The sequence below is a fragment of the Pteropus vampyrus genome, unplaced genomic scaffold, assembly GCF_000151845.1.
Source record: "Pteropus vampyrus isolate Shadow unplaced genomic scaffold, Pvam_2.0 Scaffold145, whole genome shotgun sequence".
Classification (NCBI taxonomy): domain Eukaryota; kingdom Metazoa; phylum Chordata; class Mammalia; order Chiroptera; family Pteropodidae; genus Pteropus; species Pteropus vampyrus.
The window spans coordinates 2461668-2489243 of record NW_011888926.1 but is presented as its reverse complement, the minus strand read 5'-3'; the positions used below and the strand labels follow the sequence as shown (position 1 = coordinate 2489243).

The 27576-nt window shown below is 36.6% G+C and overlaps 1 protein-coding gene and 1 pseudogene across 6 annotated transcripts in view; one reads left to right on the top strand and one right to left on the bottom strand.

Annotated features, from left to right (window-relative positions):
- MKL1 (megakaryoblastic leukemia (translocation) 1) overlaps positions 1 to 27576 on the bottom strand; it is a 170996-nt gene that overhangs the window by 63033 nt on the left and 80387 nt on the right. The window contains exon 1 of one of the 6 annotated variants that reach the window (XM_011369067.2): positions 26156 to 26645. The exons of 2 other annotated variants lie outside the window; for them this stretch is intronic. In XM_011369067.2, the coding sequence (XP_011367369.1) occupies positions 26156 to 26201 (46 nt within the window). In that variant the 5' untranslated portion in view covers positions 26202 to 26645. Of the gene's footprint in view, positions 1 to 26155; positions 26646 to 27576 lie in introns of those variants that run through there. 3 more of the 6 variants (XM_011369069.2, XM_011369066.2, XM_011369068.2) reach the window with 3 other exon arrangements.
- Positions 23523 to 23641, top strand: LOC111745040 (annotated as a pseudogene).

Sequence of the window (27576 nt, the reverse complement as noted above, 5' to 3'; positions counted from 1 at the left end):
GTTGGATTTGACTCTCTGTGTATACTGTCTTTTAGGGAATTCTGATCTGTCACCTGTTCATGTCCATCATCTTAAAACTCTAGCTCAAAATTTATCTATTCCAGGAAAACTTTCCTAATTAACCTCAAAAAAACTCTGGCCTCTCCACCTGCTGTACCTTCAGCATAAATTTTCCTCTTATTTTGTAGCAAATGACTACCTCTTTCTCCAACTGAATGCTAAGTCATTGAAGAAAAGGATTAACATCTTGTTTCTTATTTTATTTCTCTACAAAATAAAACAGGGCTCTACCCAATAAATTTATTGAGTATCTACCCAGGATACTTGATAAACATTATCAAATACTCACAGCATCTAGTACATTCTCTTTCAACCAGATGCTCACTAATTATTGAATCCTTAGTAATGTTAGTAATGATAGTAATGTTTTATCATCATTGCCAGATCTCAAAGGGAAGTGGAAAAAGATCATACTCACAAATTAGCCCCTGGTACTGATAAAGCCTAACTGTGGTAGTCTACATTTATGATAAAATAAAGTTTAAAAAATTATCCATGAGTCTAAGCTCTTTCATATTGTAGCTAATCAAGAGACTAAATGGTTTTTATAGTCAGATGCTTTGAAGTCAAAGCTGTGACCCCTAGCTCCAGCACTTATCAACTAGGTTCCAGTTTCTCTCAAAGTAAAGTTTAACTTAACTTAAAGGAGTGTTGTTGGAGTTTAATAACTATTAAATGAGATACCTACTACAAGGGAGGTAGTCAATACACAGTAGCTACTATTACTGTTAAAACTGTAATTATAAAGCTAAGAAAATGATTCATAATATAAACTACATTAAAGTCCATTATGGCACCAATTTTCTGGTAAAATACGACATATAAAATATAATCCCTTCTTGAATGTAATTTGCTTACCACTGCAAAAAACTTCCCCAGAAAAAATGATCTCTGTTGGAAGGTAATGTGCCAAAGATCTGGGGAAGAAGGTTTTGCACAAAGGCAAAGACATATATAGGCATAAATTCCACCGAAACTGTTTTATAGAACATGTTTACCTTTATCGGGGGCCTTAGAATCTGAATATCCAGCTTTTTACAGTTAATGAACTGTTGTGCTCGTCCCCTGATCTCTTACAACCCATATTTTACTGGCATTTCTAGATGTGGCTGCAGTGTCCACAGAGGTCAGGCTTTCATATAGCTTAACTGACAAACCTGTTAAGAATCCTATTTAAAGTCCTGATTGGAGAGAGATTAAAGTAACAATGAGCTATCACTTCACTCCTATTAGCCCAGTCAAAAACCTAAGAGTTCCTAACACCTATATATAGCAGACAGGTAGGGAAAATGATACTCTAATACATGGCTGGTGGAAATGTGATGTGTTACAGTTTTTTAAAAAGCAATTTGGCTACGGCATCTATTGAACATAAAAATACATACTCTCCTTATCAGTTTCACTCCTAAGAAACACATATATAAAACATGTAAAAATGTTTATTGAAGCAAAAAAATAAGCAAAATGAATATAATATCTTCTACTATGAGACTGTCTGACTACATTATAGTGCATACAGGCCATGAAGTAGTATGCAGCCATTAAAAAAAATTAATTTGAACTGTCAGATGATGTGATGGGATTCCATTAAGTACTGTAGAGAAAAGTAAAATGTAAAAAAAATGCATATAATTGCATTTAAAAACAAGTTAATGGCAAAAAGAAAATACCTTGTGTGTGTATAGATCTGTATAGGATGATGAGAGTGCAGAGAAAAACACAGAAGGATATACACTCGGTTGTTTACATGGTTTGGGGGTAAAGACTCACCAATGTGGGAGAATAAGGAAAAAGAACGGGAAGGAATGATAAGTGAAAAAGTCTGTACTTAAAATAAGAATGTAAATTTTCAGATTTATGCATCTATGTAAAATTATGTACATATGTAGATTTGTGTATGAAAACTTAAGTAAACTTTTAAAATAGTAATAATCTCCTAAATGAAGAGTAATGAATCATGACTCTGAACAATTTATTCGATTATCTCATTCCAACTGCTGCATTTGTCAGCTGATGTTTTTCTATATTGTGTTTCTAAAACTAATGACCCCCCCATTTATCACCACGTTCACAGCTTAAGCAGAGTTAAAACCCACAGCAGATAAGCACGATTAGCAAACAGCTAACCCATCCAATGCACCAGTTACCAATAAGTACAAGTGATACACAATAAAAAACGTACTATATATAAAAATATATATATATATAAAATGTTATTTTTTATATATATATAAAACTAGTTGTTGAATACACTATTATCTCAATTCTTCAGATGGCCAAATGCTTATTATGGTTAGTGAGTTCTGACTAGGAGAGACAATGGCCTCCATTAGCACTCTATTGAAAGCTAATGTGTACCTGAAGAGAAGCACACTCTAATCTTAGAACCCAAAGTCTACATTACAAAAAATATTCTCAAATCCTAGTTATTGCAGAGAGAACCTATTACTACCATTCTTCCACCTGAAAGAAATCTCCAACTGAGATATATCTTTGTCTCTAAAGTAGGGCCAGAGGTTCCTGAATAAAAGGGAAGGCATTCCAACCATAGAAAATGGCAGTATGCAGAAATAAATCTTATTGGGAATAGACAAACCCATTTTTCCACACTCCATCAGCATCTGTGCTTTATTTTTAAGTTTCTGTTATTTACTTAATCAAATGGAATACTCAATTGTCCCCAATTTCTGGAAGGAGAAACACTTATTTTTCCTAGAAGCCACCGTGCTAATCTTAACACCAGTATATGTGCCGGGTGCTAGTTTATGTGCTTTACACATACCAATTCTTTTAGTCCTCATAAAAACCAGTGGTTCCCAATGCAAGGCGATTTTGCCCACACCCCTCGCCCACCCAGAGGATATATGGCAATATCTGGTGACATTTTTGCTTGTTACAACTGGAGGGTTGCTACTGGCATCTAGCAGGCAGTAACCAGGTATACTGCTAAATATCCTACAACAAATAGGACAGCCTCCCACAACACAGAGTTATCCAGCCCCAAATGTCAATAAGGCTGGATATGAGGTAGCTATGAATGTTGTTCCCATTTTTCAGATGAAGAAATTGAGGCACCGAAAAGATAAGTAACTTACTTGTCTAAGGCCACACATCTAGCAGATGGCAAAGCCAGCATCCAAACATAACAGTCTAGCTCTAGAGTCCATACTTTTAACCTTTCACAAGAAAAAAAAGCACTAGTTGGGAAACTTACCCACAACTTTCTCCCCCTCTTCCTGGTTCCAGGGCTGTTTGGGAGAATGAATCATTTATTTGTTCATTCATTCAAAATTCCATCCATCCATCTGCCAGCTATCCATTCAACAAGTATTCAATGAGCATCCATCATGTGCCTGATACTGCTCAAGGCAATTAATTCTAGGTGAACAAGATCTCTGTCCTTGTGGTCCAGCCATTCCTCATTCATACTCCCCCACCATTCTTATTAGTCCTTGAACACTTTAAGCATGACCACACCTGTACCGGGAAAGTTTTTCCCCTAGAAAAATACAAGCATGGCTCACTCTTTCACTTCATTCAGATCTCTGCTCAAATGTCACTTTCTCAGAAAGGCCTTCTCTGACCACACTTTCTAAATTAGTTACAGACTCTTATCATTTATCCCCTTTCCCTGCTTTGTTTCTTAATAGCACTTCTTATTCCCAATATTACGTTATGTTATATATTTGCTTGCTGCCACTGACCTCACTTTTACCAATAAAACATAAGCTCCATGTGAGCTCTCTCTTCAGAATAAGATAATAAGCATTTGGTAAATATTTACTGAACGACTAGATTAGCAAATGTCTTTTCAATCTAACTATTTTCTCAGGAATACTCTCTCAACCTGGACTTCTGCAACTGCCTCTTATTTGGCCTCCCTGCCACCTACCTTTCTTAGCCCCACTTCAATTTATCTTCTACACTGAAACCAGAATCTTTCTAAAATGCAAATCTAATGCCATGCCTCTACTCAAAACCCTTCAATGACTTCCCATTGCTCCTAGGATAAAGTCCAAACTCTTAACAGGACCCCCTTGGATCTCTAACTTATTTTATTACCATTCGTCTTCTTGCATTTAATAGCTATAGTCATAGCAGTGGTAGTAATAGCTAACTTGTACTGGAACTTGCTGTGTGCCAAGCACTAATAATCTAAGGGCATTATATGTCCTAAATCATTTAGTCCTAATCTGTGATATAGGAATTCTTGTTTTGCCTATTTGCAGATGGGAAAACTGAGACACAGGGAAGTAACTGCCCAAGGGCAACTAGTAAGTGGTGAGGCCAGGATGTACCCCCCAGGCAGTCAGGCTCCAGAGCCTTCCCTCATATGCACTATACTACGCGGTCTTTCTGGACTAACTGTAACAAAAAGCCCATCGCTTCCTCATACGTGCTATGTGATATTTTACTTCACCCCTCCAGGTCTTCACATTGTTCTTGCTGCTGGAACATCCTTCAGATCATATTAAACATTCCTTCCTCTGCAAGGCCTTCCTGTGGCATTCCCTAGAATTGTTTGGATCCCCTCATCCCATGGCATCCTAAATTTCCATTCTATTTTATTATAATTACTTGTTTGCCTTCAACAATAAATTTCAGGCTCCATGAGGACAGGGGCTACATCTGTCTTGTTCACCACTGTTTCCCCAGCACCTGGCACAGGCCCTGGGACATACGAGGGGCTGAGTGAATAATTTCATATGGCACAACACCATGAAGCCCTTCCTAACCCCTCCCAAAAGTAATTCATTGTTTCTCTAACTCTAAGAACCCTGCTCATCCGGCACATATTTTATGCTTCATATTTTGTTATATATCTATTAAAAAGGATGTATATACACACCCTTTTCCGGTATGCTTATGAAAAGCAGGTTTAGCATATATTTATACAATCTTTGGAACGACTTTCACAAACTTAGCACTTATAAAGAAATTGTGCGCAAGGGATCTTTATTATTTCTTACAATTGTCTGTAAGTCTACAATTACTTCAATAAAAACTTCAATTTAAGAAGTAATTACTGAAAGAAACAGATTGATAAATTATAAGAGTTTAAAATGACTTCCTATCTGATGAAGGCCAAACTCTCTAATTTAACATTCAGGGTCCTCAATAATCCGGCTCCTATTACCTATTCAACCCAACCTTCTTTTCCAACTATCCCTACCTCCAATTCTAGTCAAGGAGAAAATCTTAGATACCTAGACACCTTTCATTCACCCTTATTACCTCCTCTGACTACATATGCCTATCCAATCTGCACTTTTCCTCCAAGGCCCAGCTCTAATCTTACCTCTATCGTGAAGTTTTCCTGACCTCATTTATCTCTTTTTTCTTAGGAATTTATAATCCTCTGTAACCCCAGTATCTCCAACAACAAGAATATAAATATCCTGGGTCTCAGAATCATTCCTTTTACTTCTCAGAAATCCCTCAGAGTACCTACCAGAGAATTAAGTATATAATTAATAATTAACAAATACAAAAGAAAGAGAAGTCTCACAATAGCCATGCATGTTATCAGTCCTAACCATCCAAGCTAACAGCAGAAGCCAGTGCATAAAATGACAACCTGCTGGATGAGTCCAACTATCCCTTCGAGTGCGTAGGAATGCCTGTATTTGTATTAAGTACTGTGTAGTTGTTTCCAATTTTCCAAAAGGTCACAAAGCTGCCGCAAATGGTTTAACTTTACAATTCTTCCCTTGTCAGGGCCCAGAACCTGCTCAGCTTATCATTCCATACTGGCAAACAACTGTATAACTTTTCCTCATCTGTGACACAAAGATAAAAATAAGCAGAGGTAGTCATGTTCTAAACATTTGCTGGTTCACACCTTCTCCTAATAGGGAGATCATTGTTTGGACACAAAAGATCATCTATTCTAACTCTTACTGGGCAAATATCTTGTTTGTATCAACAAACTGCTTTTGTAAATAGAATATAGTGACAATATCCATAGAAATTTGAAGAAGAGATATGCCAAAGAAAACCCTGTGATGATCTACTCTTAGGATAATTCAGAATTGATAGAAAGCCAAGTTCTTCCCATAGTCTGTAGAGATCAGCCTCGGCTCAAGGCTATTTTCCTTAAGTGAGAGTTTCTAACTCCTAAAACTCTCTCTGGTTAGTTTCTCTTTCTCATCCAAGTGGTCAAAGTTTTCTTATAACAACATACCATACAACTGAAAAGCGAAGTTTCTCAGCCTGAATTTTGTTTACACCTGGTAGAAGCTATTGCTTTCTCCCAAAGGGACTTCAAAATGCCTAAGCTTATCTCCAGAAAACTCTTCAAATACTTCCAGTAACCAAATGGCAACAGCTTTGCTACTAAAAAATTCCCAACATCTTCCTGTTTTTGGCAGGCCCTGCTGAAATCCCCCTCCTCATAAGGGGGAATCTGAGTAAAAACACTGCCAGCTTCGAGTTCCCTTAGGCAAATTTCCAGCCTCAGTGCAAGGCCATGAGGTTAAACATTTCTCAATGACGCAGGCTCCCTCAGAGAGAGGAACGTGAAAAAAAAAATCAAGACTTTTTCTTCCCAGTGCAGTAAATCAAGAGACAGAAACCAACACCTAAAAAATAAAACGTGAGTGAAGTTAAACTATATACCGTTTGCTTTGCGAAGGCCCCCATCAGGAGCACAGACCCAGGATGAAAGCTGTGGGATGGGAGAAAACACAACCGCAGAAGCAGCAGTCCAGCCAAATCGACAGATAAATCTCTAGGTTCTCTAGAGAATCTCTAGAATATTAGTACATGTGTGTTTCCAGTCACAGTAAAATGTATGCTAACTAGAGGGACTAAAGTAAAGTGACTGAATTGGTGGTTGTGGGGTAAGGCAATGGAGTCACACGTGAAGCAAATCATGACTTAGGATTAAAATGTGTATTAGGTGGGAGGCTGGGAAAACTAAAAGAAAGTACGTTTAATCAACTACTTGAAGAAAGAGTGTAAGGTTGATCACAGGGAAGGCAAACTCATCTGAGGGGCTGGTAGCGCTCTTGGACCTCTGGCCAACTGTAGATAGATTTAAAAAAAAAGAAATAAAATCAGAATGGTCTCCCTAGAACTGATTTATAGATCATAAAACTTTAGAGTTAGAAAGGGCCTAATATTTATAAGAAAATTCCTATGTTGAAAATACTGTTATATTTGTACAGCACTTTAAATAAAAATTATAATGCACCTTCTATGTGCCATGACCTTACTTCTAATGATGAGACTTGCTAGAAACAATGATGTAATAAAACAGTCACTCTGGGGGTTTGTACCAAGTATAGGGACAGCACAGAAGAAGGAACACCTAGGTCTGTCTGGATTTGAAGCCACCATGTATCTTAGAAGAGGCAGTCTTTGCTGGAACTTGAAAGATGAGTAGAAAAGAGTAGGCTGGCAAGCAGAGAGAGGAAAGGTCAAAGCAGAGGGAAGATTAATGCAAAGAAATAGAAAATTTAAAAAGCACAGAATGTTCTTAAAACTGAAAGCAGTTCAGCACTGCTGGAGACTAAAGTTGAAACTGAAAGATGACCAATTAATGAGAGGCCAAATAGACAAATACATAATAGTTTAAATTTTACCCCATAAGAAATTGAAGAATTCTGAGAAAAAAAAAAAAATGATTAGATAGTTAGAAAAAGTATCCTGGCAGCTGTATGAAGGGCAGATTAGAGAAGAGTCAGGTTCTAGGCAGGGAGAGCAAGAAGAAGGCTACTGAAGCCACAATGAGAAATGATGAGAGTCTGCTCTAGGGCAGTGAGACAAAATATGGGAAATCTAAAGGCAGAATCTATAGAACTCAGAAACTAAACAGATGTGAGGAATACAGGAAAAGAGGAATTAAGAATGACTGAATTTTCTGGTTAGGCAACTGGTACTGGGTTAGAGAATGCAGAAGTAGTCATGGGAAATGGTGACATCGATTTTAAGTATGTAAAAGGCTGAAGTGCATATGAGTCATCTAGATGTCTAGGTGGGAAGAATTCACAGATTAAATGAATCCAGAGCTCAGGATATAGATACAGATGGCCTGACAGGTTGGGATGAGACTGCTAGGGAGAATGTATAGACTGAGAAGAAGAAAGGGTCAAAGACTAATCCTGGGAAATACTGACATTTAAGGCACAGGGCAAAAAAAAGACCGTAAAAGACAACGACCAGTGGACAAAGGGGTAGAAGGCAAGCAGGAAAGAGAATGGTTTAGCTGTCTGGGATCTGAATACCTTTCCTATTTGGGGGAAATTCCAAGATAGGGGGAAGGCAGGCCCCTCTTTGTACTACAGAGCTGAAGAATAGACAGTCTCTCTCAGCATCCGGGCATCTGGATTACACGTACAGTCCAGGTCTGGCCAAGAAGATCCCTCTATCTAGAACTTTGAAAATTGGGGGAATGATACAAAGGTGAACAATAACAGAAATAATTCATGGCATTGTTGCAAGTGTCTACTGGTGGGAGTGCCAACAGCAATAAGCATCGTTGGAGATCAGGCCAGCAGCAGTAGCAAAGATGGTCCAGTGAGCACTGCCAGTGACGAGAGTCCTCAGCAGCCCAGTCCCATGACATGGTAAGCACTGTTCAGCCTCGCTCAGTTTCTGCTCATTTTCTGACCTTTATTATCTAGCCTCTTCATTAAGGCTGGTACTATCCAATACTCTTCCAAAAATTTTATTTTATGCTTAGGTTAACCATGATTACACAAAGAACCCCAAGTAGTAGAGAATGAAGAGAGAATATTGAATAGGGTCAAATAATAAAGAGAAATCAACTAAGAGGAGCACTAAAATGGGCCCACTGCATAGCGTGACTAGGAGGTCTTTGGTGATCTTGGTAAAACTGTTCACATGTTATCTCATTCCATCCTTACAACACCTTCTGAGGACGACAAAGCAGGCACTACATCTTTATTTTAAGGAAAAATATTATTTAAGGAAAAAATTGAGGCTAAAAGAGATTAAAAGGATTGCTTAGGTCATATGTTTCTTTTTACTATCCAAAGTAGCCCGCAGAAAGTTATTTTTATAGATGCTCATTAAAGGAGATGTTAAATTTCTATATTCTTATGACAAATGTCAACTAATACAGATGATGACCACATATGGTTCCCAATCCTGGACTTCCAGCTTCTTCAGTGTGAGTAATATAAAGAAGATCCTAACAAAAGCACTAGGATCCTTGTAGACAACCAACTAGAAACAGACCTCAAGGAACGTGAGGCTCCTTGCCATCACCGTTCCCATGGCTCATTTGGGGGGCCTCGGTCACTACTTAGAGAATACATCATCAGCTACAGGACTCAAGTGGAAGAAGGAATCCTCTATCCCTGACCATGAGAACCACTGTGGGAATAAGAGGTTGAGAGCTTTCAGAAGAAGATGATTATTTCTCAACTTCATTCCTTTGGGATATGTCACAGCCAGGAAGGGAGAAATTGGAAAAAGCAGCTTTCACAAGCTGCCAAATCCATGTCCTAGTCCCAGGGGATAATCAGCCAATGAGATTTTGTGGAGCTGATGTAATGTTGGCAGAAGTTAACGTTTTATGGTTGAACATGTAGCCTCTTGATATTTAGCTACAGGGCTAAAAAGAATGACGTCCTGAAAAGCCAAGAAACTCATACCCGTAACACCACCACTTAGCAATTTGAATCTTAAAAGTAATTTGTAAACTTTAACTGGTCCATTTTTATCATGAATAGTTTACAAGAACACTGGTTAAACTATAAATTTTCTAAATCTTATTTTATGTAACTCTTTTGCTAGGAAAAGAAGTGTCTGAGCACCTCCAAAGAACAAAGACAATTTAGAAAGCTTAAAAAAAGAAAGAAATCAGAAGAAAGGAAAGTCTTCCAAGAAATAAAGTCTGTTTGTGGTACTTTAATCCCACCACCAGCACACCAAGTCTAAAGCTGTCTGTATCCTTATGAAAACAATTTTTGAAACTGAGTACACTAAGCCAAGAGCTTTTAAAAGCACCACATATCTCACAAAAACTGTCAATCTTCACCTTAAAAGTATTCTGAGATGCAGAAGGTAAGAAATCAGTGGGCAGGGAGCAGAAGTATTCAGACACTAATACTCTTGGTTTGGCCTTAAGTTATTAATTTCAAAATGCCTGCCATTTCTATAAAAATTGTTAAATCCTTTGACTTAAATATGCCACAATGATCTCCCGGAGCCTGAGAAAAAACTAAGTACATTAAAAAGGAAAAAAAAAATCAATCTCTAATAAATTAGCTGAAACATACAGTGTTTGCAAATATGTACTAGTGCCTAACTTGAAACAAGAGATAATTTTTGGCTCAACCCTGAGCAGAGTGTATCTAGCGGTAGGGACACTCTGTAGTTTAAATACCTTGACAATTTCACAAAAATTGAGCATGACTTTTTCTCAAATAAAATGAGGGAGAGAGAAAGATGGTACAAAAAAGCATCACTCTCTATATCTTATAAAGGAACTAGAAAGTCATCCTTAGCAAGATGGTTTGTCCTTGCTCTGTAAGAGAGAGTTTGGTTGGGGGACCAAATGTTCCAGGAGTGGCTTTCTTCTTCCCAATCTCTCCAATATTTCGTGTTCACTTCATTCATTCATTAACACACATTTATTTAGCACCTACCATGTATCGAGCTAGATGGATGCTAGATATAAAATGGTAAAACAAAATAAAAGATACCTGTCTTGATAGTTTATAATCTCATGAGAGAAATACATATTTAACAATCAAAAAATCCCATAATAAACTATAATCTCAAAGTATAAATGCATAAAGAAAAAGAGAATGAGAAAGAATGAAAATAACTGGAGGGGAGGGGCATTCTCTGAGACCTGCAGGATGAGTAGGAATAAATAAAGCAGGTAGAAGATGGGAGGAAAAGAGGAGGTATATGGAACTTAGCAAAAGGAAAAAGAGGATGTGAAGCTGGGAGAGGTAGGCAGATACAGAAAAAATGGAACCATGCACACTGGGAAACCCGCCTACTAGTCTGTGAGTACAAATATTAACTTTAGGATTAGATTATTACCTAAGCTCTTATTCAAAACTATCTAAACTTGAATATGATCTCTATGCAGGTGGAGACCATGTGTTTTTCTAGATTCTTAAACACCTTTCATGTAATGCCTAGCAAATTTTACAAGTACATCTAAAACTATACTTTTTCTTCAAATTTATCAAGACTTTCCTAAAAACATTCATTGTAACCACCTTAGTTGGAATTAAACATAAATTTACTAACACCGAGTCAGATGACCAAAAGCCTGACACCAAAGGGATCTTCAGGATAAAGCTAATGCGAGATTATGTGCAAACATCTCATGGATTTAGCAGATATAAACTCGGCTGTTAAAAAGTTCCTGAAAGCTCTGTACTACCGAGCTCAGAAGAAAAGGGGGAAGGAGGCCAAGGTCCTTTTTCTTAACAGAGCCAGCAAGGACCTGCACATGGAAAATGTTCCTATTCTAAAGATATACAGATTTAAATTTACTTCCTATCCATAGAAACTATTTTGCTACTTTGGAAAATATTTCTAATGCACGTTTATGGCAAGGCATTCAAGAAGTTTTGCTTAGTTTCAAACATATGACACTGGTTTCGGTTATGGGTGTAGTATCAGAAATCTTACTAAACTGTAATCCAAAATAGCATCCTTTCTAATCCTCATGAACAGATACAAGAGTCACTGTTAAAAACTGGGAAGCACCTGAACAAAGATTAGAGCATGTAGGAAGGCTTTCTAAATAGGATTAAATGTAGGGGAGGAGAGAAGGTTATCTGTACACAGGTCTAGGACAACAAAATTTAATACAGGTGTTCAAAAAGAGGAAAAAGTTAGAGGTTTTTTTATTTTTAATGATTATGTCATAGTGGTCTGGGGGAGGAATAAGGCAGAGAGATAAGCAGGCAAAAAAGACAGGTTATGTATAGAGAGAATGGGACAAAGGAACCTAGACGAGCTGAGTAGCCTGTCAGGAGCTACTATATAATTATTTTGGGATAAAAGAACTTCGAGTTCACATGGAAAGCAATATAATGTAGTGATAGAGAGCATGGATTCTGAAACCAGACTACCTGGGTACAATCTTCGCTCTACCACTTACCAGATGTGTGGCATTGGACACGTTCCTTATCTACTTCATCATCTGTAAAATGGGATAAGAGCACCCATCTCACAGAGTTGTTGCAAAGATTAAAAGAGTATATATAATCTTGTGGTAAATCCTATTTAAGTATTAGCTACTACTTTTTATTTTAAATATATTTTCATATTTTTGCTGGAATTTTTACAAAATCTACTTAGAAGTCCATATTTTGAATGTGTCTCTTATGTTTTGTAGTTTTGTGGGTTGCTTTTTCCTGTTTGGTCTCTACTAGTTTATAATTGTTTGTTTTTAAAATATAAGGTTGTCTCAGCTATGTTTAAGAGAAGTAATAAAAGATTTATTCAACTGTGGAGATTTTAAGTGGGAAATGCTCTATCTCTGGGTTTAGGCATGGTCAGGCCCAAGAAATGAGTGAGGGTGGGGGAAGAAAACCTCAGGGAGAAAGCTCAGGAGCCAGCTACAGAGTTGGTCTTTCTAACTTAGAGATTATCTTCTAGAACTGTTCTCAAATCTTGGAGGGTTTTGTGTAATTATAGCACATTTCCTGGCAAGAGAGCAGGGATTGGGAGACAGAAGTGATGTAGGTGGGAAAGAAGTTCACACATTTGGGTTTTGTTTTTGTTTTTAGCATTACCTAGCAGTTGCTACCTCCTTTTTGCCTTTTGCTTATTTCCTTCAAGAGTCACTTAAAGTGACTCTTGAGGCCTGGGGCCCAAATTAGCTCAGAGTACTCCACAGTGGAGATAAGATGCAATCGATTTGATTTGTTATACCCGATGGAACATTTTTCTGCTGTACAAAAAAGGAAAAAAGCAATCAAAGCCAATAAAATGTTCCACAAACTTAAAAAAATTAGAACAATTACACCCACTCACAGGTTTTGAAAAGCACAACGACAGAATCATGCTAGTTCAAAAGAACTAGCATAAGAGCATAGTCTGACTGAAATTGATGAATCTAATTTTACTTTGTAAACTAAGAGAAAAGATAGAAATTAGCAAAAGAAGTCAGAGTCCCTAAGTTAACTTTTGTAACTATTATTAGTTAGCCTTGTATTAATAAAATAAGAGTTTTAACCTAAAGGTTACTTTAAGCTTGCAAGAATTAAAGATAATTCACATAAGTTTTGAAATCAATTTTATTAAAGTTTAATTTAGATATAGTAGACTTTACCTATTTAAAGCATACAGTTCAATATGTTTTGACAAATGTATACACCTGCCATAACCACTACAAAAATCAAAATATATAACATTTCATCAGCTAAAGTTCTCTTATGCCCCTTTGTAGTTAACTTCTCTTTCCACTTCCGGCCCCAGGCAACAAGTGATCTGTTTGCTGTCTGTCACTGTAAAGAAACCTGCATTTTTTTTCCTCACACATTTTTTTATTGAGGTATAATTCACATACCGTTTCATTCACCCCTTCAAAGTATATAATTCAGTAGGTTTCATATATTCCCAAAGTTGTGCAATCATCACCATTATCTAATTCCAGAACATTTTCATTACGTTCAAAAGAAACACGCTCATTAGCAGTCACTCCCCATCCTCTGCCACCAGGCCCAGGCAACCACTAATCTACTTTCTATCTCTATGGATTTGTCTATTCTGGACATTTCATATAAATGTAATCATACAATATGTGGCCTTTTGTGTCTATCTTCTTTCACGCAGCATAACGTTTTCAAAGTTCATCAATTTTTCAGAATATATCAGCACTTAATTCTTTTTCATGGCTAATACACGAATACTACTCCATTGCAAGAATATACCACATTTTGTTTATCCAGTCATCAACTGATTGACAAATATTTGAGTTGATTCCACTTTGGGCTAATGCTGCTATGACCATTTGCGTACAAGTTTTTGTGTGGATGAAGTTTTCAATTTTCTTGGGTATAAACCTAGGAGTAAAATTGCTGGGTCATATAGTAGTAACTCTATTTAATTTTTTTGAAAAGCTGCCAAACTGCTTGAATTTTTTAATTTATTTATTTTGAGGTACTTACAGTTTCACATGCAGTTGTAAAAAATAATACAGTGAGATTCCATCCCATCTAAGTATCCTGTACTCAGTTCTTCTGCAATGATAACATCTTGCAAAACTATACTGCAACATTACAACCAGAATATTGACATTGATATAGGCAAGGTACAGAATTTACTATCACTACATCACTTTTACAGCCTTACTATCACTACATCACTTTTACATCACTTACTATCACTTTTACAGCCATATCCACCTTAGCCTCTGACAACCATCAATCTGTTCTCTATATCTATAATTTTGTCATTTCAAGAATGTTACATGAATGGACTCATTTCGTATGTAATCTTTTGCGATTAGCTTTTTCATTCCGCTTAATTCTCTGGAGAGTAATCTATGGCATTTTATGTAAAAAAAGTTTGGTCCTTTTTCGAAATTTTTTTACTGCTGAGTAGTATTCTGTAACCTGCATGCCAAAGAACATTATATAAATGGCATCATTCGTTATGTACTCATTTGAATCTGACTTCTTACATTCTGCATAATGTTTTTGAAATTTTTCTATTTTTTAATGATTCAGTAGTTTGTTCATTTTTATTGCTAGCAATTTTCCACCTTATGGATGTACCAGAATTTACCCTTTCACCTGTTGATAGACATCTAGGTTTTTCCAGTTCTGGGTCATTAAGAATAAATCTGCTACAGTCCTACCTAATACATAGACACAAATGCAGGGAGGCAGCTCAGATGGGAATACAAAGAAACATGTCCCATATGAAGGAACAGAACTCCAGAAAAAAGAACTAAACAAAATGGAGACACGCAATCTACCAGATGCAGAGTTCAAAACACTGGTTATAAGGATGCTCGATGATCTCAGTGAGAACTTTAACAAGGAGACAGAAAACAAAAAAAAAGAACCAGTCAGAAGTGAAGAATACAGTAACTGAAATGAAGGCTCCATTAGAAGGAATTAACAGTAGATTAGACAGAACAGGGGATCAAATCAGAATTTAGAAGGTAAGGTAGCAAAATATATGCACCAGAAAAGCAGAAAGAAAAAGAAATCCAAAAAAAATAAAAAAGATATTTTAAGGGGCCTCTGGGACATCAAGCGTACTGACATTCACATCATAGGAGTACCAGAAGGAGAAGAGAGCAAGGAATTGAAAACATATTTGAAGAAATAATGACAGAAAATTTCCCTAACTTGGAGAAAGAAATAGACGTCTAAGTCCAGGAAGTGCAGAGTCTCAAACAAGATGAACCCAAAGAGGCCTACACCAAGACACATCACAATTAAAATGCGAAAAGTTAAAGACAAAGAGAGAATCTTAAAAGCAGCAAGAGAAAAGCAATTGGTTACCTACAAGGGAGCTCTCATTAGACTGTCAGATGATTTTTCAACAGAAACTTTGCAGGCCAGAAGGGATTGGTACAAAATATTCAAAGTAATGAAAAGCAAGGACCTACAACCAATATTACTCTACCCAGCGAAGCGATCATTTAGAATCAAAGGACAGAAAAAGAGCTTCCAAGATTAGAAAAAGCCAAAGAAGTTCATCGACACCAAACCAGCATTATAAGAAATGTTAGAGGGACTTCTTTAAGAAGAAAAAAGATTAAAAATATGAATAAAATGGCAATATCCACATATCTATCAACAACTGCTTTAAATGTAAATGGATTAAATGCTCCAATTAAAAAATATAAGTTGTCTGAATAAAAAAGAAAATAAGACCCTTACATATGCTGTCTGTAAGAGACTCACTTCAGATTGAAAGACACACATAGAATGAAAATAAGAGATGGATAGAGCTATTTCATGAAAATAGAAACAAACAAAAGGCTGGGGTAGTAATACTTATACCAGACAAAACAGACTTTGAAACAAAGGCTATTAACAACAGACCAAGAAGGACCCAGTAATCCCATTTCTGGGTATTTATCCAAAGGAATCCAAAATACTACTTCAAAGGGATATGTGAATCCATATGTTCACTGTAGCATTATTTACAATAGCCAAAATATGGAGGCAATCTGGGTGTCCAACAATGGATCAATGGATAAAGAAGATGTGGTACATACATATAATGGAATATTACTCAGCCATAGAAAAGAATAAAATCTTGCCATCAAAAGAACTAGCATAAGAGCATGAATGGACCTAGAGGGTGTTATGCTGAGTGGAGTAAGTCAGACAAAGACAAATGTTATATGACTTCACTTATACGTGGAATCTTAAAGAACAAAATAAAACAAACTCATAGATACACAGAACATTTTGATAGTTGCCAGATGGTAGGGGGGTGGGGAAATGAAAAAGAGGAAGGGATTAATAAGTACAAATTGGTAGCTACAAAACAGTTATTGGGATATAAAGCAGAGCATAAGGAAGATAGTCAATAATATTTAATAACTATGTATGGTGTCGGATAGGTACTAGATTTATTGGGGTGATCACTTTGTAAGTTATAGGAATGTCTAATCACTATGTTGTATACCTGAAACTAATATAATACTGTATTTGAAAAAAACTTTAATTATTAATATATGTTTCCATTTCTCTTGGAAGTGAATCCAAGGAACAGGATTGCTGGGTTATATGGTAAATATATTTAATATGTGAAGAAATGCCAAATTGTTTTCCCAAGTGATTATACCGTTTTACATTCCGGTAGCAGTGTATGAATCCCCATTGGTCCATATCCTTGCCAACACTGGGTTTTGTCAGTATTTTTAATTATTCTAGTGGGTATGTAGTGTTATCTCATTGTGGTTTTACTTTGTATTTCCCTGATGGTCAATGATGTTGAGCATCTTTTCATGTGCTTATTAACTACATTTTTTTGAAGTGTCTGATCAAATCTTTTCCCATTTTTTATTGGGTTATCATGTTATTGAGTTTTTAGAGTTCTTTATGCATTCTAGATACAACTCCTTTTGCCAGATACATGGATTGTAAAGATTTTCTCCCACTCCACCTTGTCATTTCAACATGTACAAAGAGGAAAAAATGTGTTTAAAGATAAAGTCCAATTTAAGAATTTTTCTTTTATTGTTCATGCTTTTTGTGTCCTTTAGCTTTTACATTTAGGTCTACGAACCATTTCAAGTGAACTTTTGTGTATGTTATGAGGTAAGGTTCAATAGGTTTTTTGTTTTGTTTTGTTTGTTTGGGGGCCATAGTTCTTCCAGCATCCTTCGTTGATAAGTTTTCCTTTCCTAGTTTATCTACTTTTTTATTTAAATAAGAGATAGAAAGAAAAATAAAATTAACACCGCTTCTACTCAAAACCACTGCTATTTCAGTAGAACAGAAAATTCCCACACCTTCCCACACCCCTGTACCTTCCTACCTCAGAGAGCACAGGCCTGAGCAGCAAGCTCCACTGGTTCAGAAAAGAAGCAATTCAATTTCCAGACAACTAGTAAATGCCTTTTTTCTGAAGCTATTACATGAATTCACACAAAAAGAAGGGCATAAGCCCTCACCATTTTCACAAAATGCTGTGAGGTGTGCTGGGTACAGTATTCTCACGTATAATTGTTCATTATGGTTTAAACCAACACCAACAGAAGCAACAATATGGCCTTCAGCTACACAAGAGGGGTAAGCCTATGAAGTGCGAATAGCAGTGCTCTGAAAATCAGGACATGGAGGTCCAAGCTATGCATCTCAAGTAAGTCATTTAACATTCTTAGTCCCCTTTTGTTCATCTGTAAAATGAAGGCTTTGCATGAGGTCATATCTAAGATCCCTTTCCAATTAAATATTCTAGAATGCCAAGAAGCCTATTTGTTCTTTCTTCTAAATGTCAAGAAAAAGAGCTCCCCAAAGGTGTAAAACTATGAGCATTAATCAAATGCTGAATACTGTATTAAGAGCAAATTTCCTTTTTTGTTTGTTTCCTATTTTATCCAATGCTTCTAAACTAATTAGACATCATATAGTCTTACTTTCTGATTTTTATCATTTTGAGCAGTGCATACCACCCAATACCCCAACAATTCATCTTTATTTCACCTATCCACCTCAAAAAAAAAGGTCAATAAAAACAAAATATGTTAGAACAATACTTTTCAACTTCAATATGGACCTGGGGATCTTGTTAAAGATTCTGATTGCACATGTGTAAGGTGGAGCCTGAGACTGTACGTTCCTTACAAGCTCCCAAGTGATACAGATGCTGCTAGTCCTTGGAATACACTGAGTAGCAAGGTGTTAAAAGACTGAGGTCACAGTGTGTGTTTAGGTAGCCTAATTAATGTTAATATCACAAGTAATCAATACACAACCAAATGTTTTATAAATTAGTCTTATGGCATTGATTTGAGCAGTATAACCTAATTGGTTCTCAAGAGAGTCACAGTCAATTTAATTAACTTTTAGATCTTTAAGTGCTCCAGGTCCTATTTACAATGCAAACATGAGACAATACGAGTTTTGGCTTTGTAATGAAGAGTAGAGGGACTGTTAAAAGGATTTTCCTACGTACCCTCGTACCCTTGGGTCAAAGAACAAAACACATTATACAAATTTACTTCCAAAAAAAAACATTTTACACTAATACCACTATCATATGTCTAAGAAAACTTAAATTATTCTAACCCATCAAAAACAAAAAACAACATAGTTGTATTTTTAGTTTATAAAAAACTTCGGAAAGATTCAGCAAATCGAAAGTATGCATAGGAAAGATCTACAGCTCTGCCAAGAACACAGCCTAATACAAACACTGCAAAGATAAATTTCAATAAATCTTACAAAATAGAAACAATGGCAAAAAATGTAAAAGGGATTTAAACAAACTAGACTGGTCAGAAGGAACAGCTCAATGGGATGGAGCAACCTCCCTCATCATGCATTGTTTGGCAGTGGAGTGCTTTGACTGCAGAGGTCTCAAATCAACCATCCTAGTTTTTAATCCAAGAAAGTACATTTCCAGTCATTTGCTCTCTCTTTTAACCATACCTAACCAACTATGTTCCATCCCGCTCCCTCTCTCTTAGAGGTTATTTGAATGCAACAGAAATGTGTGCTTATGATAGAAAATCAGAAAGATGCAGTAAAACTCAACGGAAGAAAAAACAAATCTATGAAATCCCACTATCCAGATACAGCTATTAATATTATGGTGTATATCTTTACAGTCCGTTTTTTAGGATTATATGAATAAATGGTAAACATTTTCCTACATCTTTAAATATTCTCAATACATTAGTATCCAATCATCAATGTACCATAAGTTACTTAACTAATCTCCTGTTAAAATTTGGGTTGTTTTTGGTTTCCTTTTTTACTATTATAATACTGCTATAAGCATCCTTATATATAAATCTTATATATTTTTTATAATTTCCTTAGATCAAATTCCCAGAAGTATTTCAAGGTTATATTTTTTTTCAATTTTGTAAGAGTTGCCAAATATCAAGAAAGTTGTGGGAAGTTGTCAGAATGTCCAGGAAGATTAAAAAAACTATCTGTATCTAATTGTATTCAAACTCCCAATAACGACAACAACAACCACAATAACATCAAAAATAACAGCTTATGACAGAAGCTGTTATAAGCATTTTACATATATTAACACATTTAATACAACAACTTCTGGGTTGGCATTACTACTATTACCATTATTATTATTACTACTATTTTACAGGTGAAGTCAGGCACAGAGTTGAAGTAATTTGCCCAAGGTCAAACAGCAAACTAGTGGCAGAGCTAAGAAACTTAGGTTCCAAACTCCATGCTCTTAAACATTATACCTACTCTTCTCAAACTTTCTGATGTCAGGACTCCTTTATCCTCTAATAGTTACTGAGAACTTTAAAAAGCTAATGTATAACCCACTTTTTTATGTAGGTTATACATACCAATATTTATCACATAAAAAATTAAAACTGAAAACATCTAAAATATTCGCTATTTTTTAAAAAGCCAATAAACCCACTACTGTTAATGTAAAAACCATATTTTTATGAAAAATGATTGTTTAAAAAATAGTAAAAAGAGTGTCATTATTTTGCCATTTTTGCAAATCTCTTTCCTGTATAATTTACTGTAAGACAGCTGAATTTTCATGTATGACACTGTACTCAATCTACTGAGATATTGTACATCATGTACCTCTGGAAAACTACATAGTACATTCCTGAGAGGACAACAGTAAAACATGCAAATAACATTTTAGTGTAAATATATAAAAAGTTTTCATCTCACACCCACTGTAAAGGTGTCAGGGACGCACAGGGGTCCCCAGGCCAAACGTTGAGAATCACTGCCCTAGTTGGTACAGTGCATGAAATACAAAACAGCTGAAAGGCATGGTCTCAGGAACATACTTGCTTAAAACATATTCCAAATTTTCTGGTAAATCGCTTACTCAAGAATTAATTATTAGGTGCACATTGTGTGCCAGGTAGCCTTATAGACACTAGAAATACAGCAGAAAATGAGAGGAAAAAATTCCCCACTTTGAGGTATTTATATTCGAGTAGAGAGAGAGAGCAGTAATCAATAAATAAATGAATCAGGTAGTCTGTCAGATGATAAGTGGTACGAAAAAAAATAAAAGCAAGATTTTTAAAAAAATAGGGCGGGGCAGAAAAGGCCTAACTAACAAAGTGGCGTTTGAACAAAGATCTGAAGGAGGCGAGGGAGCAAGCCATGAGGCTACCCAGCAAAAAGCACTTCAAGTAGAAGGCGCAGCAAGTACACAAGCCCTGGAACAGGAGCCTTGCCTCAGGTGCGCAGGGCCAGCGAAGAGGCCGCTATGGCTGGGGTAAAATAAGCAAGGGGAAGAGGAGGAGGAAATGCAGTCAGAGTTGCAGGGCTGGGGGCAGATCACGTAGGACCCTGCAGACACTATAAGGCTGTGGGCTTTTCCTGTGAATGAGAATCACTGGCAGGCTCTGAGTGAGGATGGACATGATCTGGCTTCCATTTTAAATGATCGTAATGACTGCCATGGGATTCAGAATGCCCAAGACCCCAACATTGTGAGCTCAGGCTGATGCTGCCATTTAGCTTGTTGAGAGTAAGGCAAAATTTTTTGTTGTTGATGGCAGAGCTGGAGTTTCAGTATTTTTTCCTTGTTATTATAAAAAAAATCCTTTAAAAAATAATGCATGTGGTAATCATAAGAGTGAAGTTCCAAAAAAAACAAGACTGTATGAGACTCATCTTTATTTAATTTGGCACTGTTTTAATAAAGCTAAAACTGTGGTTCATGGTCTTGACAGCTTGCCTCATCCAAAAGGAAACAAGAGAGAGGAAAAAAAGATACAGACAGACAGATGAATTCAAACTCCTTTGATCTGGGTCCTAACTCTTAGGGGATCCCAGATAAATCAATGAGTCAGAGAAAGGGGAGTAAGATGTAATCCAGAATACTGATGACAACAGCTGTCTGTCTGCCTACCTGTCTTCTGAGATCATCATCAAGGTATGAGATCATCATCCAGGCCAGAGAAGGCAGAGCAAGATGGGAGTCCACCAGAGAACCACAGGGCCTGTAGCATCTGACTCCGTTTCTCAGGGGCAGGAAGTCAACACCACAAGGCATTGGTTTTTATCTCTACCTCTTAAGATGCAAGTCCATGTGAGTAGTGATAAAAACTTGCATGGAAAAACCCAAGGAAAACCAAGATCTCTGAGGAAAATTAGAAACGATCTCGTACATCAAAGGCCTCCAACGGCTTCTCTGTAAGCATGTTACAGCAGAAAGAGCGCTGTCATGAGAGTAAGGAAATAAACTCTCCTTCCATCTCTGTCACCAATTAATTATGTGACTTCGGGAAATTAATTTAACCTCAATGAGTCTATTTCCTCACCTTAAATAAAGGAGAGGACAAGAAAATACCTAAGGTTTCCTCTAAGCTCTAAAATCCCTTGAATATAAACGAAAACATGTTTTTTTAAAAGCTCACATTAATATTTAGAGTAGCAGGAGGTCCAAAAGGCAGATATTGCTGAAGGTTCTAGAGTTTTTCATCAGCTCTATAGACTCCTGTGTGATGTGAACACAAACAGGGGGCCCTTCCTTAAAGAGTTAACATCACCAAAAAGGGCAAAAGCTGTCTGCCTGTCATCTTCCTTCAACCTTAGTTTTATGAACTATTACTCCTCTCTCTCCAACCAATACTATTATAAACATACAGTTCAGAGGCAAACTGTAATGATCAGGGAACTAGAAATTACAGAAATAAGGAATTAAATATATAAACATCGAGGGATGAGAGAGAATAAATAAACCAAGAAAACACTTTTAAATTATTGATATTTCTGAATAGGTAATATGTATGTGATACAAAAGATTCAAAAGGTATACACAATTAAAAGCAAGCAAACGAAACAGTTTTCTAAGGGATAAATCAAAGAGGGCACTTAGAGGGCTTCAGTGTGTATTGTGTTGTTTCTTAGGTTGGGTAATGTGTCCATGGGTTTGTGTACTGTATACATTGTTGTTGTAATACATATTCTATATATTCTTTTGTATTTATGGGGTATTCCACAATCATAATAAACTTAAAACAGAACTCAATTGTTTTGTGGAACAAAGGCTTTTCCACCCCAATCCCCCAGCTCTCCATCCCCCTCTTCCCTGAGGTAGTCACTGTTACTGGTTTCTTACGGTCCTTCCAGAGATATCCTATATACAGACAAGTGTGGGGGCGGGGAGCTAGGGTGAGTGTGTGTGTGTGGGGGGGGAGTGTGTGTGTGTGTGTGTGTACTTGCACATATGCGCACAAGAGAGACAGAAAAAACAAACCAACTCCCCAACTGTGCCTCATCAGTAAGGTGTATGTCATGTGACCAAAGCAAACCCAGGGAACTGCTTCAGTCCTTTTCTCTACAAGAGAACTCTGTCCTGCTACTGTAGAGCTGTAAACTAAGAAGACTGCACTGGCTGAATGCGGGGACAGGGCCTGCCTGGTCAAAGCCTTGCATATTAGCTGTCAAGAGCTGAGCCCCAGCATTCCTCTGCTCTAAAATACATCAGATCAGTACAGTGCTCCAATATTCCCTTAGCTTCAGAAATCCCAAATGTCCATCTAAAGTCATTAGTTTTCTGATCACGATGATGTAAATAGGTTTCCATAGTGGTGATAGAGGCTTTAATCCACTAATTGTGGCTGGATCAGAACACTTAGATTGAGCAATACACATCAGAGGAAGACAGACAAGGGCACACTGTACATCCTGAGTTGAGGAAGAATTTTAATTTTGAAAGCCATGCTTTCAACAGCACCTGCTTTGGACAATGATTGGCTAAGATACAGGATGGTGGACAGACGACTCATTTCTTAATGCAAAACATCTCAAAATACTTGGATAAAATCTTGATTTAAAAGGCTTATGCCTGTCTATGGCCATGCCACCCTAAACATGCCCAATCTCATCTGATCTCGGAAGCTAAGCAGGGTCGAGCCTGGTTAGTACTTGGATGGGAGACCACCTAGGAATACCAGGTGCTATAGGCATTTTAAAAAAATAAAAATAAAAAATAAAAGGCTTATGCCTATTTATTAGGGGAAGTATGCCAAACCAGATTTCTTCATTAAAAAAAAAATAATACTTACTGATGGTCTACACAGGCCAATGTCAGGAGCCAATATACAGATAACTATATTGCTTTTAAGAAGCTAATAATCTAATTAGAGAGGCAGGTAAAAATGATAGTGTGCATTGTAAAGGTGGTGCTGTAGGAACGGAGAGAAGGAAGGGCTGACTCTACCAAGAGGTTTCACAAAAAGGCAGCATCTGAATTGGATCTCAAATGGTCCACCAGCAGCAAGCAGGATTAAAGTCTTTATACGCAAGTATGCTTCACCAAAATCTCCATGCTCCAAATGCTAAAAGAAAACTGTTAATAAATATACAATGTACCCTGGATCTTTGCAATAATATTCAGTATGCTAAAGTTTAATTTAGGGTAAAGACTTTGCATCTTTTATCTTGTCTAAAAGGGTTTAATTACTTTAAAAATCTCATTAAACAGTAGTTTCACGTATAAAGCATATATATTCATGGAAGTCCAATTATTTTATTGCTAGAAAACCTATGGCTCACACAGACAGTCTAAATGTCTTGACTTTTTTTTTTTAATGGTTGGCTTTAGTTTTTAAAGCTTCATAACAGACGCTTTTTCATTTCCTATATTAAACACAGCTGTCCTATTACTGTTATAATCCATAACTTATTCTGAAGGCTTTAGCTTCAGAAGAAAACAGTTAACAACTTCACAGAACCAACATATTACTAAAGTTTTTGAACATTTAGGAATCACAACTATTGGAGAAATTAGTTTGCTATTACTACTTCCTATACACAGTTTCTCTTTTACACACATATAGGCAAAAGAAAGAGGTCCATGTGCATGCTTTTCTCTGTAGACCTTTCATTCTACCGGTATCCCACACCCTTGTCAATTTCATCTTGTCTTACATACTATTATCCTTTGAAAATTTTATGAAGTAGTTGGTCCAACAGATGGGTGGCTAGCCCTGCCCAACATATGTCGTAGGAAAAACAGCTCTTAGGCAAGACAAGAAAATATTACTAACGCCCTTTCCTTTATCTGGCTGAGAACAGTGAGACCCTCTTAGGGGAAAGCAGTACTCTCTTTTAACCTTTATTAAGAAAAGCTAGTGGACTGAAATCATCTGTAAGTAACAGGGTAATCAAAGAAGGGAGAAAGAGTTCCAATGCTAACATGTACTCTCTGAGATAAAAATATGTACTTGTCCACAGACAGCAGAGAACTAGAATGTTACAGAGGGGAAAAAATAATCCATGTCAGTGTAATTGGAAGCTATTTCATTAAAGACAGATGGGAAACATTCAGATAAGTACATTATCTTGTTTAGAACACAGAGCTCAACAGATCTGGGGGAGAAAAAGGAAAGGCAACCTGGAATGCAGAGCATATATGAACAGAAAAACGCAACTACTAAATGACTCATGGTCTTATTTGAAAAACCAGAAGAACAAAACAGTAGCAATATCATTCCTCTTGGCCCCTTCTCTGTCCATAAAGCTTAACATGATAACATCTGATCCTGTCTTTGGATGGATATCTGTCTTTCAACATACTATCTAAGCGCTCCCCAAGGAGAACAGTATCTGTCAGGACCAAGGAGTCTCATTCTCCCTTGAGTGAAAGCCAGGGGATGAAAAGAGGTCCCCAAATGCCACTTGTATGAATCTTTCAAGATATGCTCTGAAACAGGAAAACACTAGACTACATTTTAGCAGAAATCTAAAAATAACAAAAGAACATTCCCTATTTTTAGATATCTAGCTTACAAGTTTAAAAACACTAAAAGTAAAAGAAACAAAAACAAACTGGAATTTTAAAATATTTTAAGATACTTTTGAATTGGGAAAACTGCTTTTAAAGATAAAATTTCAAAAATCCTGCATTCTTTCTGTTTTACTGCCCCCTTGCTAAAACTTCTCATCTCCAAAACTCAGTGTCCCAGTCCTATGTGTTATCAAAAGCATTTCCAAAGGACCAAAAGATGATATAGAAAGGTTATACCACAAAAGAGAAAGGACAGCTAAGAAAAACCTTTTAAATATGCTTTCACAATAACATAAAAATAGAGTACAGATTAGTGCTTAAAGACAGTAATGTATAAAGCAGCAAAAGCAATTTAATTACCCACATTAAAAACAGTGACACAGACTATAAAATAATTGATTCAAGGAAAATAGTTATTTTTTCCCACACAGGTCTCCTCACTGAACTGCAGTACACATCTAATTCAAAAGCTATGTCTGACTAACTAGAACTTGCAGTTAAAAAAAAAAAAATCCTATTAACATTTTTACCATTGAAAACAAAAAATAGAAAATGCAGTATAGTTACTGGATCATTTATGTTTATCTCCATCTATCTTCCTTCCTATCTCCGTCCAATCCTAGTACAAATATGCCCAATCTTTTTTAAGAAAACTGTGGCAAATAGGATTTGCAAGAAATAAGGAAATTACCGGACTGTACAGCCATCATTAACATCTCAGGTTCCAGTAGAGTCATGACAGATTCTTCTCAAAAACAACAGCCCGCAAATATTAAAGAAAAAATTCAAAGTTGCAGAAGAAAGATGTTGTCTTCAGAGGCTACCGGAGCTTTCATAAATTCAATCTTCTGCCTTATGCTCAAATCTGACGGTGAGAACTCACTCTCCTCAGTGCAGTTATCAGTCTGTCCACCCTTCAGGCAAGTCAAGATGGCAAGTCAGAGTTGAATTACTGCCGACAGGAAACCAAAAAGCTCTCAAGTTAAGACATATGAAGTGTGGTTAGAACAGTAAGTAAACTCCTCCCCTTGCTATTCATCTGGGAGGGGGTGGCAGGGAGGAGAGAAATACAAAAAGAGATCTTCAGAAAACCAATCAACTGCTTTTCCTCCTCTTTTTTTTAAGAAGAGAAGATGAGGTTTTGTTCAAAATCTTAGTATAAGTGACTCTAATGCTAATGCAGCTTAGAGCAACAGATTAAACACAAGTCGAACAAGAACAATTAGGTCTGGTAAAAGAAACAGCCCAGTTACTGACCCATTTAATGGGAGGTGGAGATGAGGATTAGGCACACAAAAACACATACATACAAATAAATATGTATGGTGAATTAGTTTTCAGAAAGAAATCCAACGGCTTTTTCATCTGTGATATTTATAGATAACAGGCTAAGGAAGTTAAATATTTAACTACAGAAGCTCAACTATTTCTCCACCCCCACTCCAATTAAAATATCTGTTTCAAAAAGTCATCTGAATACATTCCAAAGTTGTCATTTGTCTTTCATATCTGCCAATCCCCTATAAGAGCCCCAGACGTGTTCCTATGTGAGATCTGTGAGCAGACAGCTTAGTGATATTATCTGACTTTCCTAAAATGCTTTATGATCTTGCTGGATGTATGGAATACATAAAATGACAGTTCCTATATATAAGAGTTTCCCTTTCCTGATAAAGAAACTCAATTCTCTTGCTACTATCAGAGCAGGATCTTCTGAATAAGCACAAACATGGGCATTTTACCTTTTGTAAAAAATAAACTAAACCCTTTCAAATTAAAGCAATTTTCAGTTATCCAAAATTAAAAGCTCATTCATTCCCTTCACAGTACTTTTTACTGACATTCATAATAAGGATACTTAGGTGTTTTTAAAGCATATTTGACTTTTAAGTAGCTGAAAACTAGAAATCCATGTTTACAATGTTTACCTAGAATTCCTCAGTCTTTTTGGTTAAGTAGCAGCCTATATCTTGAAAACCTGCTGCTGCAAACTGGTGAACATGTTAGTGCTTACGGAGTCAAACAAATGGTCAATGAAAGCACTAGGACACCTTAAAAGAGAAAGTAGTCTCAGAATGATTGAGGGCAATATTTCATTATTAGAAAAGAGAA